The following is a 19,630-nucleotide window of genomic DNA, read 5'->3' as shown; positions in this document are numbered from 1 at the left end:
TATATTCGTCAACGACACTGCACGGCCCCCATCTTCTCTTCCATCCACACAGGCCCGATTCCAGCACAAGCCACACGGCATCAGCAGCAGCAAGCAACGGACGCCAAAGACGAAGAAGTCAAGGTGTAACATTACGCCCAAGATCAACGAGATATCGTCTCCTGGTCTTCAGTGTGCGACTATGTGAGGAAGAGTTGAGAGAGAGAGAGACTGGAGAGTGTTGAGCGCTGGTTCGCTGACATTTTGTCGCACATGGTATGTTGATTGCAAAGCCCACTTTTTGGGTACCTTTGACTGATCTTGATGGCAGATTTGCAGCATTGAGCATCAATCAGCTTTTGATATAAATCGGTCAAGGGGTGGCAACATGCGGGTTGTCACGCTTACATTATACGGAGGGTTGATAGAGGTCTTTGCGATCCTTTTTTCCTTTTTTTCTTTTCGACGGGATCGAGGCTTCACATTGCTTGTATTTCACCATCGTATCATACGGAGCAAACTTAGAGTACTTTTTGTATAATTCCAACAGTGTCCTAGAACTCGAAATCTACCATTGGTCTCTATATGCAAGCACTGTATGGAATCTATGTACTGGAGCACGTCTCCCTTATCATGTACTCGTGTGGCTTCATCGCACTCAACGACGCTTGCCAAGCATCTCCACACCCAAGCCATCCTTGCCTTCCTCACGTGTAATCTGCTCGGCAGCCTTGACGACATCGTATGTGATGTCGTCTCCAACAACGCTATCCTTCTTGTAGTTTGGATGCGTCTGAACGAAATGCCTGATCCACTTGGCCGCAGTCCAGTATGTACCATTGGCGCGTTTGCGGATCAAGTCCAGGTACGTGGCGAGATCGCATCGTGTTTCAACATCGACATTCATGCTGTTGAGGTAGGATTCCACAAGCGGGATGAGACCCGGGAAGCCATTACCATCGGAAGTAGTCTTTCCGTTGATGACTTCATTGATAGTCATCTGCTCGTACTCGTCTTCCACTGGGCCGGTGGGCGTCGCTGGGCGACTGGCATTTCCAGCTGGTGTAGATGTACCCGTTCCGCCCGACTTGTGTGTCGAGAAAGGGTCCTTTCGGAACCAGAATTTCTGCGTCGATACAGCGTCGCGAATGTGCGCCGTTTCCATGTTCTCGCTCACTAGCGTGATGGGAATGTAGAAGTTGAGGTTGAATGAGAGGATAGCACGGGTCAGTAGCACAATGAAGATCGAAAATGCAGCATTTTCGAAATCTGTGATTTGGATCTCCATGGGCCGGAACTCGACGCGCCAGCCCATGTCGGAGCCAGCTGGCGGTGGCTTGAAGCGCATGTGCTGCCAATTGGTCGACTGCAGGTTTTCAAAGTGGTCGGCCTTGGTAAGGTCCAGCTCTTGAAGATCTTCGGCAAAAACGACAATGGGATCGCGGATGAACAGGTGAGCAAAGTGTGTCGCTAGTAGATCGTCCATACCACCCTCGACTAGCCGTTGCTTGATGTCGCTGTCAATAATGAGATCCGGGTCGAGATACTCAGGGCGTAGGCGAGGATCTTGGGAGATATAGGTTGAGTTTGATGCGTAGCGAGATTTGGGTAGTCGCCATCGGTCGTTCTTGAGCGACTATGACGTGTCAGCGGATTCGTGATACTCAACAAGCACATGACTTACCTTCTCCCCAAGTTCTTCGGGCGTACGATCATCGACTGCCCTGCTAATCTGGTTCCACCGCACATCGGTGTCGGCCAGGAAGCCCTTGTAGATGGGGGTCGCCGCCGTCAATGCTAGCAGGATAGGTGCTATCGGGCTGAGCTGGTCGTACATCTTCCTTCCCTCTTCAATGTTCTTTGCTTGGAAAGTGATCTGCAGACAGCAGCTTCCCATGCCAAAAGCCATGGCATCCATGTGGATGTAGTTGTCCTTGGCAGCACCATTGCGCACGTCGTCATCTTCAGGCCAGTTATGCATGTCATAGTTGACTGTAGGATCCTTCCACGGCCATGGCGTGTTCTCGTCCTTGAACACAGGGACGTTTACTTCGACCTTCCGGCCCCTTCGCCAACGAATGTTTGCTGCAAGTGTGGGAAAGCGAATGTGTGGATTGGCAATTTCGTCCGGAACAAACTGGGAGCGCAGCTTGGGTCCTGAAACAGGATATGATGGTACGATACAATCGGCCGATCCAAGACGAGGGAACGTCGTTAATGTGATTGGAAACTCGGTCTGTGCCATGTGATCCTTCGCTATGGTTCGTCTGCAAGAAAGGTGAGCAATCACTTCATCGACGATGGGGTGGTGTGATCTACCTCCATTTCATGTTTGGTTCAACGTCAAGCAGGTCCTTGAAGCCAATGCCCCAGGGCTTCCCAGGAGTTGCTTCGAGCATGAATCTGCCGAACTCAGGATGGAACACCGGCGCCGGGTTTTCCTTCGCGCTGCCATGGTCAGTACAAGACGTACAAATCTGGACAGTCAGGCTCACTCGGCGTCTCCGGTTTGCAAGTCAGGTACTCCGCCGCCCTGCTGCAGAAGCTTTTCATCGTTGGCCAGCGCAGCCAGGATATCGGCCTGGCGGAGCGATAGTCGGACCTTGCGGTTGTCCTGGTCATAGCAAACAACCAAGTACTCGATCTGGACGGCAGTCAGTCGCCGACGCTGCAACGGACGAGCGGATGGTAATCCTTCACCTCATCTCCCCAAAGAAGGGCATCCCTCTCCTTGCCTTTAGCATTGCGCCAGATAGCGAGTAATTGCTGTCAATCACATCAGTACGTAGTCCTCCGGGGTCTTGTCACCGAGCGTACTTCAATTCCCCATGATCTGACCTGGCCAGCAACTTTCTTGGCCTCTGGCCAGTCAAGAGGCGTTCCAAGGGCACTTGATATGGCATTAGCGAGGGCGGCGCGCAAAGTAGCACGGATCTCACAGCAGACCCATCCCCAAGTTCTGTAAGGCGTTGCGGTAGGCAGTCCAATGCGGGTTGGTGCACGGGCGGGCCGAGCAGACGTGTGAATGGGTGGCTTCTCGTCTTGAACGGCGATTGCGGGGAGGTGTTCGGGGAGCACTGCAGATTATAGGACGTTTAGCGGGGTTTGATGCAACGCAGGGCTTTTGCAGTTTTGGACGCGCTGCAGACGCCTCGGTTTCCTGCGTTATCAAGGGATCGTCGGATGGCGGGCGATTGAAGGAATGGCAATTTCTACGCGCTCCGCTGGCATCGACGGGCAATTTGCAGAGCTAGAGTCGGGTGTATGGATTATTAATGCGCGATGCAGTAAGCAATTCCTGTGGCCCCTTCCGAGGAGGAAAGCCCCGCCGATGACGCTTGCCTCTTTGGTCAGCTGGTCACGACATCAACTCATTGTGACACTTCAAGGTTCTGCTGTGCGCGCATTCCATCTTTCTTTGCGCAACATGGTTGGGCATCCTGACAGCGAGCCCGCATGTGCAAATGCGCACGGCGTAGTCTCCTGCTGTTCACAATGCGCCTCGCCTACCGCTGTCTTCAACCACGTGCACGCATGTCGCTACGCCGCGCGAAGCCTCCTACTGACGCGAGACCACGCCGCGTACCTAGGTTCAGAATCCCGATAATGTACGTTGCGAAAGGGTCCCCTTGGATACCATTGTCGCGGGCCGCGGGCTCCGGTGGCATGATACCGACCGCGCCGCAAGTATTGGCACCAAAAGCGTCGACGACATGTCTCTTCTTCGCTCTACCAAGCCGGCTCATTTCTAGGGCGGTGGTGTTGTCTGAGCTAAGCAACCGCCACTGCGGTACTGCACGACCAGGATCGGCTGCTGCTAGGCGTGCCGCACACTTTGCATCGTCGAGGTGCACATCGCCTTGCATACTGGGGGCACCAGAACGCAAGGTTATCGTGTCCTCGCTACTCTGGGCCTTATGCAGCTACTTGGGTTGCAAGGTGCGACCCCGATGAGTTGTTATTTGACAGATGATACAATATGCGGGCAGCCTGTTTATATTGGGACGAGCCTGCGTCAGTCGTGGGCTGTGGTGCGAGCACTGCGGCACCCTTCTTCATACACTCGAGGAGCAGCGGCTATCATACGGCTGTGATGTGCAAAGTGAAACAGGATTTAAGGTATTAACTTCTAGATTCAATAACTTCTACGTCGCTGGGCCTGAAAGCCGGTGGTATCTCTTTGTAAACGCCTGTCAAAATCCCCAAAGACTCGCACACTTCTAGTAAAGCGTGTCGCGCAAGAATGCCTAGAAGAACAGTAATCGTGAGATGGTAAGCGCTTGTTTCGGCGCACCGAAACGCCCAACCTATGATCGAGCCATCCTAGCAGATGGTGATATACAGAGAACGCCTTCAGTCAGTCTGCGGGTCTGGAAACCCTTGTGTATGTGCCAAAATGCAACTACTACTACTAAAAGACAAGCAAGAAATAGACCGTAGTATACGTGAAGCCCTAGTGCCGAGCGTGGCATGATGTTCTGGATCCGTTGTGGGCAACATCGGTGTGTTGACACGGAGGCACCGGTTCTCCCGGTTCGCCGTCTCCTCCAGAGTCGACCAAGCCGTCTGCAAATGACGTCCCTAAGAATGGTATATGGGCCCGCCGAAAATGTGGATGATACAGGGTCATGGTCTCTAGTAAGACCCGCCAGTAGGCATGGGCCCTCTTTGTAAATGCAAACAGTATCTGCGCCAACACTCCTATGTAGTGAAGATGATGGAGACGTGTGATGGTGGTAACAAGCCCCAGAAAGATGTCGAAGCAAATATGTACGGCTCCAAGGGCGATATGTCGGGTTAGAAAATTACTGTGGTCGATAATCACATCGTGGGTGAACCGTGGTCAATGGATTTGGGTCGTAGGTTTGAGCTGGTCATGGCTTGCTTGCCACCCATTTTGCGGGTGAGCTTTGCATAGTCTGAAAGCCACGTTAGTCTGGGAACACATATACTATTGTGGATTGACAACTTACGTAGACCGCAAGCATTGCACAAGGTCCTGGCGCCATCTGGCCCTCTTCGCCACTCAGGGGTCTCGGCTCTATTGCAGCTATGGCATCGACCTGGCGGCGCAGCTCGCTGTCAGGTGTGTCAGTAAGAGTAGTCAGTTGGTGGGGTGTGGATCACTTACGCCTCGTTTCCGAGTCTTGTTGTCGCCACCAGCAAAGCCGCCCATGCCTTTATTGTCGTCACCGTAGTTGCTTGCATTGTCATCGTAGCCATTCATCGGTCTATACCGTGGATCCTGAGGAGGCTCCACGATGCTCGCCTGTTGATGATTGAAAACGACGTCTCGCATTCGCTGGAGGGACATCTGAATCCTTTCGCTTTGCTTAAGCATATCGTCGACCTCTTCTAGCCGGGGCATTGACTGTGGTGTCATGCCAATGCGTTGGTTCTCATGCGCGCGCTGTCTGTAGATCTTCGAAAACTCTGCAATGCGTCCGGACCCGTCGGCCATCTCGTTAAGGGAAGCCTCAAGATCGAAACTCTCCAGATGGCGCTTGACTGACTCGCCGTATGGAGCTAGACTTGATCGACCGATCTTCTTCTCTTCCAGGCGAGCCATTTCGGAGTTGTCCTGCCACGATTGTGGGGGATAACGGGGTGGGGCAGAGTAGGTCGAGCTTGCCGGTGGGTAGGCAGAGTTAGGAGCACTTGCTGAGGGGGCCGATGAAGGATAGCCAGGGGGATACTGCGCGTACGGGTAATGATGGTTCATGGGTCCCGTTGATGGAGGAGCAGGGCTCTCGTAGGTGGCTGGTGGTGGCGGATATGATGGATATGAGACGCTGGGGCGAGTTGTGCTCGGTGGCGGAGATTGTGCAGTCTTCAGTGGGTGAAGTGCAGGTAGTTTTGAGTTGTGTTGAGGGGTAGAATACGGCGGCCGTGGATCTGAGAAGGGCGGACGAGGCAGGGCTTCTGACTGAACCTGAGGCGGTTGTCGGGAGACTGTGGGTGATGCCGGGGCCCCGACAAATGGACTTCTTGGGTATGTGAATGGGTTGGAGGGTCCTTGGCTGGCGTGCTGGAGGTCAGATGGAAAGTGTCGTGGCCGTGGCTCGGCGGGAGAAGCAGCAGCAGACTGGGGATGATAATGCTGAGGAGCTGAAGTGATGGCTGAAGGTGGAGGCACTGTAGCCGGGAATGGCAGCGGCTGTTCCGAACCTAGAGCTTCATGTATCGATGGCAGGGATTGCCGGGCCGTTGGTCGTTGCGACTCTTTCTCGTCGCCAGAGGTCCTGCGTGAGTCGGGAGGAGACAGTAGGCCTCCAAGCGAGCCGGGTACTGCGCTGGCGACTGACGATTGGTGATTGCTGTGCAAATGCGGCGGCCCCGCGTAGGGGTGCAACGGGCTGGGCATGGTAGCAGCAGCGGCGGCAGAGTGTTTTCTCTGATACTCGACCTCTTCGCGCTTTACTCTATCGGCGTCCATGTGGTTGATTGACGGCAGACCAATGCTACAGCGGACAGTCAGCACCCGTATGGCGGGAAGGGAGCGGGGGGTCAAACAACATACCTTTGCCTGTTGCCGGCATCTATGGTTTCCATGGTGGGTCCTGTGTCGGACGGGTCGTGGTGGTGGGATGCGACAGCGAACTGCTGCGGCAACGCGATGGCGGGGAATCGTGGGTGCCGCGACGTTGATGTACCTTCCCGCACAACGTCGACCAGCACGGAGCCCTGAGGTCGTTCCTTCCCGCACAACGTCAATCGCCACGAAGCGTCTCACTTTGCTCTTTCCTCCGCAAGCGTGGCCAAGCAATTCAGTCCGATTCTTCCAAGCCCCACAGTGATGTTGCAATTGCAGCCAAAAGCCGGATTTCAGCAGTGGCGACGTCCGGATCTCTTTTTCTTCAACGAATGGATCGGTAGGCAGGCAGAATACCGGGTGTTGTTGATGTTGTTGTCGCTGCCGCTCTTTCTCTTGTCGATGCTGTGGCTGACGTAGTGTCGCGGGCACGACGGCCGTGGCAGGATCGCTTGCGTCGATACACACTCAATACCGCACTATGTGTCCGTCTCTTGCTGTGCGTCGCTCTTGGTGCTCCGAGGCGGCGTTGGTGTGTTGGATGATGTGGAAAAGAGATGGGTAGGTGTGACATGGGCGGAGGAGCGGCGATCAGACAAAACCCGTGATCTCACAGCACACTACGCGGAATTCAGCGCCTCCTCTATGCCTGCAGGCATGGTGTGAGAGGAGACGAGGGCTAAGACAACCGCAGCGGGCTAAAGCAGATGCGATCGGAGATGAACCGCTCCGGCAGCAAGTAGTCGCTCAGTGTGACGAGGATGTGCAGCGCGCGGACTAGGATGCTCTGGATACGGCACGTCTGTTTGCCCCAGCAAGGATGTGGGTGGAGAGGGCGGTCGCTGGGTGTTCTTGATGCAACACTCGAGCGCTCCAGCGGGCTCCTAAAGCGTCCACCCAAAGGGCAAGGATATGCGACACGCCACGCCCGCCCTTGCGACGCTTGCCCGATCAGATCGCGCAGCCCCCTAAAAGCAGCAAGTCTGATTTTTCAAGGCGCCATGGCGATGCTGCATGACGGGCCCACGTCCGTTGGGCGGTGGCGGCTTGGGCGTGGGCTGGCTCGTCGCCATTTCTTCTGCTCGATCCGCAGCCGTTACGACCAGGGACATCAATCGCGACCGCCATCCGCGCGAATGGGCACCCCGCGCACACGAGGTGAGATGCGCCCATGCCCGAACAGGAACAGCCCGCCGCCATGGCACGAATTATCGTTGTGGCATGCAATCGAGATGCAACCGAGCTTCCATCATGCATCCACCCCGGCCTGCACCCACGCCTGTCCTGTCACTCCGTCCCTTGGCGCCCACAGCCAGCGAACTGTCACCCACCAGCGCCGACGCCTCGCACAGCACTTTGTCGGTACCGGAGCCCTCCACTGCTGTCACTTGCTCCCGCCGCGCGCCAGAAGTCATGTGTTGGGCACCAACCCTCCGCCGACGGTCTATCGCAACTTCCTGCCAGGCACTTAACCTGACACCACTTCGGGAATCTCCATCGCCCCAGGGGTGCCCGCGCATCTGAATCGGTGGCAGTGCGATTAGTGCAGCGGGGGTGCGGACGCCAGAAGCGCCCTCACAGAAAAAGGCACATGGTGCCGAAGAACCATCTCAGCTCGCCAGATCCCATCGGCCCGACAGGCTTCGATTCATGAACTTCCATCAGACGTCTGAGCCAGTCTTATCGCGTGCATTTGGCCTGTCTATCCATCAGCCCATTTCTTGCCATTGCTCTGTCCCACTTCTGCTTCGCAAGCAGGCACCTCTCGGTTACGTCAGTAGTCGCTAAACCCCCTCAACTATCTGCACTGGCTCCATCTTCCTCCGAACCATGCAACTCCAAGCGCTTGACCGTTGACGCCTACACGCGTTTAGTGTAACGCATGGAATCGCCTCCTGCACGACGGCATCGTGGTGCGTTCGCGTCTGTTAAACGTCTGTGCTATGACCAATGCGCTCCGGCGCTGTCAAGTCGATATAATCAGACCGTAACCGACCCAAAGATCGCTGGTACGCTATTAACAAGTCTCCGTAGCGATCCAGCTGTACCAGTGGGACCGTCAGCCATCTACGCTCGTCATCTCCTACTACTCACGCCTCGTACCCTGCGAACCTTGATGCAACCATAAGGGCCTCTCGGAATGTTCCTTACGCCGGCTGACGACGGTCTGAGTATATGCGCAAGCCGAGTGAAGTGACTGTCGGCGTCATCTTTCCGGTCCGGTCACCGTTCAACACCGTTTTGGATATTGGGTGCAACGTGATTGTTGGGCGCCGCAGCATGCATCAAACCACATATTCCATGTCCCACAGCCTTTGAGTGCCTCTGTTCATCTTCACTATTCTCATGGCCGCCGCTCGTCCCATGCTGTAGTGTCTGCGATATGGATAAGGCGCAAGCATGAACGTGGTATCGGTGGCTTGTATCGTTGAACCGGCGCAGACGCTCGGTTGCGCCATCGTTGAATCTCGCTAAAACATCCTTCTATGTACGGTACGCCTTAACACAACACAACGGCTAATTTTGGCTGACTTCTCGACACCACCTTGCAGCACGCGTCCGATTGACGAGTGTCCGATCCGGAGTCATGTCTGGATTTCCAAGCAGCCGGCATCTGACATGCGCCGGTTTGCGCAGTGTTACATGGCGCGGAATCCAATCATGCGCTGAGGACTGACCCATGTACTAATGGGCAGGGTCGAAAGGTCTGTTTCGTTTCAAAACGCACATTGTGAGGGATGAATCAAGTTCAAGGAATCAACTCTCATGTGGTCGCTTGTTGAGAGGAACTTTTGCTCGATATTTTGAAGGAATTAGAGAGAGCTGGTCCTCATTCATCCACCGAACCTATCCATGGATCCCAAGCTCAATGTTCGGCTTGAGCCACATGTACCTGGCATTGCTGACCCAGCAATCTAGGTTCCAGTTGTGTCTTTCCTGTTGGATGCAGACACCCTACCCTTGCATGTCCGGCACTTGGTTCAGCTTCTGAATTTGACCATGCAAAATGTATCGGTATATCGACTTCATTGGTCTTTTATCCTATCGGTGTGGCAGTGTGTGCCCCGCAGTGTCATATCTGACAGGCGATGCCCCACATCTCCTCCGTTCGCGACAACGCTGAGAAGTCACTGGTTTCACAATCTGAAAAGCAATCACGGCAGACATGCTGTATGGTACTTCTTCGGATTCTGTAAAGAGAGTATCCCACTCTTGATTGCGGTCAAGCCGAAAACGTGACGAGCAAGTCATGTGGCCGATGTGGCCGTTTGTTACCCGCGGCAAAAGTTGACTCAAAACTGGTCCGCATGTAAATATCGGTAAGCGACGAGATGGTCCATGCGTGATTCACATGCTACTCTCTCGGTCAGTCACCACTAGTGAGGCGAATCCTTACCAGAAGCACATGCTGCATGTCCCAGAAAAAACGCATTGGTGCTTCTCGAAGTCTGACGCTGGACAGCGAATGGAGCCGGCAGAACATGCGACACATATTAACCATATCCTTGCAATAGCATTTCTGTGCTGACTCGAGATCTCAATCATCTACCCTGGCTCGGCGGGATCGTGATCTTGTTTCGGGCACACCCTTTTCGTCTGCTGCACCTGCAGCTGCATGTATCCGATTCTGTTATCCAGGCTTAGCGGACGTCGGCCCAAATCGGTCTAATGTGTGCCGGCCGATTCGGTTTCATGCTTAAGCGACATGGTACATCACCCAGCACGCCGGTTCAGATGCATCAAGAGTATCGCATCGTACGACACCTGACGCAAGCTGCCAATTGTGTTCTGAAATCTTCTCTTCTTCAAGCTCGAGCCTTGTCCGTCATCGGGCTTTTACTCCAACCAGGATATGATCACCACGCCCATGATTCTGGTTGAGGAGCCCGCGAGGCGTAGCGATTTTCGCTCGGCTCGTCGCGGAAAAAAGTAAACGTTTCTTGTCCCGCTCTCTCAGGGTCCGCATGGCACATTCAACCTCTTTTTGGCGACCTGCGTCAAGCAATGGTCGATCGAAATATAGAGCCGGCCATCTCTCGTATTGATTGGAGATCTTATGGAGAAGTGGGCCTATAGGCGCGTAAGATCATTTCCCATGGCCACTTTAGGGAAGCCATTGCCGAAAGGGATGTCGATTTACGGAAGACCCTATTTTGTTGACGGTTGTCGACGATGCGTTGCGATCCTGCAGTCGGACGGCAGGAGATTTGTAGGCCGCGGACCTTCAGGCTGAGCACGTTCGTAGCGATGCTCTGAGACTCCGCTGTCACGCACGAGCTTTTCGCGTCCGTTGCTCGTCGCTTTCGGTCTCCAGGAGCAGGAGCGCGGCTGCTTATGCCAAACAGGAAAGCAACATACCTTGGGGTAAGCCTGACATCACCAGGCTGCATTCTTACCAGGATCTTGCTGAGTTGTTTTTTTCGCAGCCGCCTGCAGTCTTCACAAAGGACATAACAGGCGCCAATGGAATGCGACAAGAGTCGGCTCGGGACTTTTCACGATATCTTGCTGGCCAACTGCCGCCGCACTCAGATGCACTCGACAACGCGACTAGCTTACTAGGTGCACATCGTGAAGAAAATCCTCGTGTGGAGTAACTGGATCTGCAAAGAGAAGGACCGATTCAGGTAATAATTCTGCGGAGTTCGACTAATCGGAACAGGTGGACATTGTATGTACAGCAAAGTAGCACACCTCTACTGCAGCTGCTAGCAGTCCAACGGTGTGGCTCTGGTGTACCGGCTATCATGAGAATCGCGGCTTGGCTCTAGATCCCTAAATGGCAACAGGGTCTAGCATGCGAAACGCAGACATGGAAGCCATGGTTGCGCATTTCAGATGATCTTGCGTTCGCATGCGAGCAGCTCGTTCTGCCAGATCTATGACGACATCGATCTGCCCTCCCGCAGTCAGAGATCTGGCTGGGGCTGTAAGATCAAACCCACGCACGCCCTTGCCCCCCAAACACAGTTTGACTGTCATTGGTGAACTGCCACTTCAAGGGACACCCGTCATTGCTCGATTTTTCCACGGTAAGGTCCCGACGCCTCACTTCATGCGAGATTACCCTGTCGCTTCACCTTGAATTCCCGGATACTGGAATGCGAATGCGAGACGTAGATCTCTGGATCCTCCCGCGTCGGCACGCGGCGGCAGCTCCACCACAGATCATTCGCCGCTTTCGACAATGATGGCTGCCACTATTCCGTGAAAGACGGCACAGGAGCAAATCAGCATAAGCTGACAGCTCACCTCGTGCAGAGCCGCGTCTGGCCCAAGTTGGCATTTAACGTTTAGAAGGCAGCGCTACGCTTGTCACGAAACGCTCTTTTCGGCACGTTACGCTACGAGAGGTAATAGCCAATTCACGCGCAGCCAGATAAGCGCTCGTTAAAGCGGCACAAGATCACCAAACGGTATAGAGTTTCTGACTACATGCCAAGCTCAGACGAGTTCGCGCCATGAGGGCGCCTCGGCAAACAACGGGATGCTGTCGACGCCATCGCCATCAGATGCGATAGGCAAAAGACCTCGCATGTGTGGAGGGCTAGTGTCTCGAGTCGGCTGCCCTTCTCTTCACCGGTGTAGGAACACCTGAGCTTCGAGTATACTAACGACGTAGTCACGGTGAAAGCCACGTCGCCAGCGCATTGAAGAATATTCCTTTCGGGTTCGAGGCGCTTGCGGCCATACTCCATTGACCTTCGCGCCGGCTTTGCTTTTTACGAAAATCGCCTACCGAGTGGACTCTCGTACGACGTGGCGCTGCAAACCTCCAGACGCTATTAGGGCGTTTCGGGTTGCCCTGCAGTAGGAGGCTGACTAGCCTCTGCCACTTACACGTGATGAACACGGTGGACTGCGAAGTTGTCTAATGGCTAGCGAAAACGCGTCGATCCCACACTACACCCGCTATAGCCGGGTAGGTAAGCCTCCGCGATACGCTAGGTCGAGGCTACAGACCTAGACAAACCCGCTCGTCTCCTTGATGTCGTGAATATGCGGTCACCGACGCATCAGGCCGAAGATGGACGGCCAAATGCGGCCCCATTAGTCCCTGTTGCAACACTCAAAGTGGATTTCTGCCCAAAGAGAAATGGCGGAGATACTGATCAGCAGCCTGGATGTATACCGGAATACTGGATGGGCCGTCGCTACTAATGAGAAGTGGCAGCCCATCACGAGGGGAAAGATGTCTATCCTCTGGGTATCCATTCAACAAGCCACCAGGCCGAGGCACAACACTCGATAGTTCAGCATGAGATGGAAAAACAGGTACGCCATGCCTCCTGACGTCTATCTCCGTCACTAAGACGTACCGTGGGCGCCTGCGAACTCCGCTCCGACCTTCAAACTTTCCGTGTGCCTGGGACCGCTACTACATACCGGATTAACATCCGACAAAACCTGCCGCTCACGTTGCTTTTCGTCGCATGCACATACGTTGAGCTGTGGCTGTGGATTCTAGAATCGTCAAAGTGACAGGGTCGCATTCTAGGGTATCAATTGTCGTGTTCCCCACCCGTATTGATCGACAGTCAGGTACGGGCGGTGAGTCTACGACAGTGCTTTTTTGTGAAGACGTGGCATATCGATATTGCGACAGTGGATAATTTGCTTCACTTTGGCATGCTGTTACTGTTATGGCAGATCATCTCTTGCATATTCGGCACACGACCTATCCGGAGCTTCAGATGTTTTACCATCAGCGTAGTACCGCATGCCAGCTCTGCAGCTAGGCAATATTGGCTGGATAAAGGGAACTCTTGGCCGCTTCTCCTGAGATCCCCACGTGAGTAGTGCTCGATTGCGTTTGCGGCTGGGTAAACAAACAGGGTAGTGCAGATCGTGAGCTCGAAGCTGCTTCACTTCCCACGTGAGCAAAGATTCTAGATGAGTCATCTAGGCTTGCTGGGGAATTCGGTTGCTCTTGCAGCCTTGTTTGTTGTCTGGGTACATATCTTGGCAAACAAGATACTCGTCGGCCTGGTTGAGGAAACGAGGCGAGTGGATGTGAGTTTGGTGTAGCACGAGAGGCTACTCACCACTGACTCTGAACTGATGTAATGACTACCACAATGACTTTTTTAGGGACACCGAACACTCCGTTACCAATTGGCGACGTGAAGGATTCGCTGAAGCAGAACGCATTATCCTCACTTCCGCATTCGCCTATGGGGTAGAAGGACGGCATGATAGGTACAAGTCACTAATGCAGCGCACAACATGCGGTGCATACGTCGAACGGCATCTGTGCCCAACTGAGCAGAACAACACTGACAAGTACTTTGAGTATCACAGCTCATGTTTCTTGCTGTCTGCCTTGACTCTGACGGTTCGGTCTCAAAAGACTTCCTTGATGCACTGTTCTTCCGACCCGCCTTTGTTAAGGTCTCGTGGAAACCTCTCACTAACGCAGAGCTGTAAAGGCACTGATCCGAAAAATGCATGTCCGTATTTCCTACCTGTAAGAACCACTCCGCGATCACAGACCCTACGATCACAGGCCGAAATGCCATTTTCTTGGTGTTCAACTCTGTCGTCCTTGCGTCAATGGGATCTCTTGGTGGCAACTTACATCTCTTGTCCTTCGGAAAGAATCTGAATGAAATTTCGTGGCACACCAACATGCACAAATTTCGTTTTGCAATCATTGGAAAACTTTTCTTGACAGCGCACACCGTTGATCGTCACGAGTATGGATACATGCCATAACCCATTCTCCACACATACTGATCGCGAAATGGTAGCGAAGACCACTAACAAAACACCCTCCACCAGATATCTGTCGAAGTAGAAAAAGCATGGCATGCACATTCAGATACCGAGGCCAGTTCGGGATGGAGACAGACCCACACATATTGTGATCTTGATCTCTTAATGTTTTCGTATTGATGGATCAACTCATTTTGATCTCAATAGATTCCGTTTGAAGCTTGTCAGGAGGCAGAAAGGTGTAATATCTCAGTAATCGGAAATAGGCGCACAGGTAGTAATGCTGACTGTGAACAGGAAGCGAGCGCATGCATCACGCTCGACCGAAAAGAACCTCTTGCATGTGCGTCCAGATCTGATGGAGGAGATGAGGTTATTCTTCGCAGTGTACCTCTTCGAAATATAAGAAGGTGACATCAGGCCAGCTCAGTGTTTCGCCACTTGGGTACGCTGGGAAAGATACTACTATGACTAGGACTTGGAACAAGGGCATGTCTGGGTCGTGGCTTTGTCTCTCAGGGAGAATTGTTCCAGAATCACAGTCGAATGTGTGCGTTCATGAAGTTCGGCTGCGGTAGCGAGGGTCGACGATCTAGATACTGCAGCTGTCCGTTGGCGCTACTACCACGGTACGGTAGTGCATGGCGGAGACATGGACGCGCCACAGAAGCGGGAGATCGTCCAGGGCCCATCTGTCATCTCAGATCTGCCACATGTCACAACAATCCGATGGAACCAAATCTTTGACGGCACCAGATTCTTCCGACGACAGCTGAGATGCAAGAGGCAATTAGCGAGGGCGGAAACTTAGATGAGGTGCAGCAGGAGTCATGCAGCTGGGACAGGGGTTCGTGGTTGCGCAACCCAACCCGCCTCACGACGGTCCACGATTGAGCCTGAGCTGCAAACCTCACTCACACAAAAGTACTCTTCGCGAGCATTCCGAGTCCCCTTCTGGCGCACACGATAATCGGCGAGCGACGCAACACGACCCAGGCAGCGCGTGGTTGCACGGAAGACAGTACCGCGATCTCCAGACCTTGCCTGTTCGGTGAGGCTTGCGGCTAGCCCCCGTCGACTCGAGCAAGATCATACGACTTGTCGAACCACCCCAACACCCATCGACACGCGCAAACAATCACAGCCCCGGCCCCGTCGCACGCTTCCTGCAGGCCATTCGCTTTCACGGTAGTGCAGCAAATCCCGGCGCACACTGAGGCAGAGCCAGCCCGTCCGATCTGCCGCCCGCGGTCGCGTCGTGAGCCTGCGAAGGAGTGGCATGATTTCCATGTGCATGTAGTAGCTGGTAAGCCTAAGGCGGAGCCCTTTCTTTCTCTACCAGACCCGTACTCTGTATACACTATACTGTCCCTCTTGTTCGCCGTCTGTCGCCGTCGCTGCAGTCGTCGCCGTCGCTCCTGTCGCAGCTAGCAGCCCGACGCCGTCCTAATGGCTTCTGACCCGTACGGCAACCCCGACGATGGGCTGGAGCTGGAGCGAATCGCCGTGCGTGACGCAATGCTTTTGCACTTTTGCATGTCTCGAGTCTCTGCTAACATGGCCTTGCACCATCCAGGTCGGCCCCTACTGTGTGTTTGACGACTTCCGCCTGCCTCCAAGTCCCCCGCCCATCCACCCGTCGGCTCCCGAGGCCAAGCGACCCACGCCCCAGATGGAGGATCCCATGCTCTCGAGCGACTTCCCCTTCGCCAACATGCGCGGACCGTGGCTCACCACCGCCGGCGACGACATGCCCCTCACCGCGCCCGCTGACGACATGACCAACTGGAACGAATGGATGCAGTACGATCCCGCCCAAGCGTCTCAGAACTCCCAGAACGTCGACCCCAAGCCCGCGAATCCGCAGGGGCCTGCCGCATATCTCAGCCCGGATCAGCAAACTTCTCCGCCCCATCTCCTTCCTCACCAACAATCCCAATCGCTGCAATCCAACACCGTGCCGACTACCGCCCCCATGTTCGCGCAATCGCATGGCGTGCCCTTCACCTTTGGCCAGGGCGCTGACATGCCGCCGGCCTTTGACTTCAACAGCGCTGACCTCAGCTCTCCACTGACGGCTGAGATGCAGCAGCAGCACGCCTACTACACGTCCCAGCAATGGCAACAGCAACAGCAACAGCTGGCTGAAAGTACTCTCTTCTCCCCCACGCAGTTCGACCAAACTGGCTTTGTCGCACCGCCCGCCTCCACGCCCAGCCTCCACCACAGTCCCACCTCGCTGACCAACGGACGCGCCAGCTCGACCTCGTCGCATTCATCACCAGAGCCTGCGACGAACAATGCACGCAAGAGAAAGTCATTGGCCGACTCGGAGGAGCTCGACGACGATGCCCCATCAAGCAAGAAGGGAGGCCCGCCCAAGAAGACCGCCCACAACATGATTGAGAAGCGCTATCGGACGAACCTCAACGACAAGATTGCTGCTCTTCGCGATAGTAAGTCATTTTCCCATGCGCAATCGACACTAGCTGATTGGCATTGCAGGTGTCCCAAGTCTTCGCGTGATGTCGCGGCCAAACGGTACGGAAGAAGACGACGACCCCGAGGACCTTGAAGGTCTCACGCCCGCACACAAGCTCAACAAAGCAACCGTCCTTTCCAAAGCCACTGAGTACATCCGACACCTCGAAAAGCGTAACAAGCGTCTACAAGATGAGCTCAACACCATGAAGGGCAGGGTCGAGAGCTACGAGAAGATGGCCATATCAGGTCCCATAACACTGCACGGCACTGTCAGCACACCAGATGGCTCAAGATTCCACAAAGATCCTTTCACGCCGACACACAGTATGCCTATGTCAGGACCACCACAAGGAATGATACCTGTCCCAGAAAACATCAGCGCCCTCCAGCGCGGCATCCCGCCGCAACAGCACTATGCACATGCATACCCTCCAGGCTATGGCGGTCGCCCAGCAGTGGGCGCGCCTATGGTCAATGGACGACGCAACGGTGCTATGATGGGCAAGCTCATGGTCGGATCTCTCGCTGGTCTCATGATATTGGAAGGACTTGCAGAGCGCGAGCAGTTACAAGAAGAGCCAGCCGGACGTGGTCTATTCGCCCTGCCCGTCAATCTGGTCGGCATCCTTGCTCCTCGCGTCTCCCTAGGTGTCTCCACAGCTCAGATCCCTCTAGCCAAGCTTCTCTTGGTATTCGCCGCCTTCTTCTACCTCGTTGCGCCGCTGCTCGACTTCAAATCGAAACCGAAGAGGAAGTCGCCGCCCGCAGTTCTTTTGACACCCGCACCGTCACTAGCTTCACCGGTCGAAGTACGTCGAAAGGCATGGCTCACTGCAATCCAAACAGTCTGGGTACCTCAACACAACTTCATCCTCGAGCTCGCTGCTCTGGGCCTCAAGACCCTCAAGCTCAGCATGCGAAGGCTCATTGGATGGGAAGGATACGCCTATCTTACCGGTATTACCAAGGAACAAGAAGCCGCTCGTGTCAAAGCTTGGGAGATCGCATTGGACGCTCAGCTCACGGGCGGTGACGCTGAGATCAGCACGAGCCGTCTGGTGCTTACTTTGATCGCTTCCGGTACCTTGCCCGATACGCCCGCGAGACTCATGCTCAAGGCCATGCATATTCGGATTGTGCTTTGGGAGCTTGGGAACGCGGGTCATGGCTCGTGGTGGATGCTCAACGAGCTGAGTGCGAAACTGGCCCGAAGCTACTGGAACACGGCACGGAGCGAGCACCGCATCGCCATCAACACGTCGAAGCAGAACAATGGAGCTGTGCCACTGCCAGAACATCTGGCAGCACTTATCGAGAGGGAATGCGATGAGGTACTTGTTCCTGCAGTTGTGCAGCGCGCATACAACCTGGCTTGGAACAGGCCAAGCGCAGAACAGACAACTGTAGACACCTCCATGGACGCTGTTGTCGAGGACTTTGCCATCTGCTCTCCATTGGATGCGCTTGCGGCCTGGTACTCTAGCCTTGTTCTGAACAAGGGACTCGCAGCCACACTTGGTGCAAAGAACAGCTCAACCAAGGACAATATCGTCTCTGATCTAGCACTCGCTCTCCGCGCTGCCCCACCGAACTCACAGGCTCAGCTACGTGCGCTAGTTGCTCAAGCTGTTGTACTCGACGAAGACCGAAACACTCGCATCGCAGCAGCACTCGAAGCCCTTCCATCGTCACCCAAGCCTGCCGATGCCGGCTTTATCAATGTCGTCGGTAACGGCTTTGTTGCAGTGGATGTGCGGAAAGGTCTCACCTTGGCCAAATGCCTATCGCTGGCCGCTTCCTCGAATCCCGAAGCCCGCCGCCGCGCTATTTTTGTCATCAACAACACCTACCTCCCCGAATGCACAACCACACTGCTCAGCTTCGTTGCCGCTCACAAGGTTCTTACGCAGTTCATGGCAGACGATACGCTGAAGAAGGAAACTAGCTGTGGTCTAGAGAGGACTGCAAGTTCCCTGCGCATGTGGATCGGTCACGAGACAGGCAGGAGAAGTGGGTTGAACAACAAGGTTCGAAGCAGGATCATAAGCAGTTGTCTCGACGCGAGCAAGATGCTAGTTGGACTGGCCGAGAGCAAGAAGAAGGATGACGCCGACGTGGATGATGGGTATGCTAGTGCCAGTGTCAAGGATGACTGAGGGTTTGTATCTATGACTTCCCATGCGATGGGATTGGCGTTTGGGATTGAACGAGGTGGCAATATTCACATCTCACTGGCGTTTTATACGGATATTCACACGGCATGGATATGCCTGATGTATGGGTTTATCTGGCTTACGAGCATTTTCTTTTTTTGCAGCATTTGTCTTTTTTGTTAGGCTCGCATACATAGTGTATAACCCATACACTTGATAGTAACTGTGCAATCGACTTTGTTCGGCGTTTCAGACGTTGATCTTTTAACTGCGAATATGCATCTTGTGTCCAGGTCTTGACTTGATTGCTTTTGTGTGTGTTCGGTCTTGGTATAATCTATCTGGTGCCGACGAGGTACAAATTTAAAATTGTGCCACGCGTCGATGCTGCCATGTACGAAAGTACACTTTCACGTGTCTCGTACAGATACCTCCTGAAAGTTGAACTATGCTAACAAGAAGACTGCAGGCAATCATGTAGCTGCACGATGGGGGTTGAAGCAGTGCGAGAAGATCTAGTGAAGTGTGCGAAATATCAGAACTACCTGGGGACCATAAGGTATCTCCAATGAAGCGATGACACCGGGGCATAATTCTTCTTCTTCTTCTCTTGCAGCGAGATAAAAGCCCCCGAGTGGACTCCGGCAGTTTTTACTAATATCATTATTAATGAACGGCTGTCAATACACTACATGAACGTGTTTGAGGTCAGTTACAATTATATTAAGGGTAGTTTCGACCGACTGATTCTACCGTACAAGTACCA

At 54.1% G+C, this 19,630-nt stretch overlaps 3 protein-coding genes across 3 annotated transcripts; 1 reads left to right on the top strand and 2 right to left on the bottom strand.

Annotated features, from left to right (window-relative positions):
* Positions 1–637: 637 nt before the first annotated feature.
* Positions 638–3,725, bottom strand: GCS1 (Zn finger-containing GTPase- Activating Protein for ARF; the record flags this gene model as incomplete). Its single annotated transcript, XM_049400969.1, has 7 exons — positions 638–1,615; positions 1,664–2,246; positions 2,299–2,427; positions 2,475–2,623; positions 2,680–2,745; positions 2,818–3,056; positions 3,566–3,725. The coding sequence occupies 7 exons, from the start codon at positions 3,723–3,725 to the stop codon at positions 638–640; spliced, it is 2,304 nt and encodes a 767-aa protein (XP_049253281.1).
* A 1,075-nt stretch (positions 3,726–4,800) lies between these two features.
* Positions 4,801–6,497, bottom strand: J4E88_007351 (uncharacterized protein; the record flags this gene model as incomplete). Its single annotated transcript, XM_049400968.1, has 4 exons — positions 4,801–4,898; positions 4,953–5,058; positions 5,111–6,440; positions 6,493–6,497. 4 exons carry the CDS (start codon positions 6,495–6,497, stop codon positions 4,801–4,803), a joined length of 1,539 nt encoding a protein of 512 aa, XP_049253280.1.
* Positions 6,498–15,676: 9,179 nt separating this feature from the next.
* Positions 15,677–18,867, top strand: J4E88_007350 (uncharacterized protein; the record flags this gene model as incomplete). The annotated part of the gene is made up of 3 exons (XM_049400967.1): positions 15,677–15,733; positions 15,804–16,683; positions 16,733–18,867. 3 exons carry the CDS (start codon positions 15,677–15,679, stop codon positions 18,865–18,867), a joined length of 3,072 nt encoding a protein of 1,023 aa, XP_049253279.1.
* Positions 18,868–19,630: the final 763 nt, after the last annotated feature.

Source organism: Alternaria novae-zelandiae (genome assembly GCF_023758075.1).
Source record: "Alternaria novae-zelandiae strain BMP 2774 chromosome Unknown scaffold_15, whole genome shotgun sequence".
In the NCBI taxonomy this organism is placed as follows: Eukaryota; Fungi; Ascomycota; class Dothideomycetes; order Pleosporales; family Pleosporaceae; genus Alternaria; species Alternaria novae-zelandiae.
This window is presented reverse-complemented; position numbering and strand designations above follow the sequence as displayed.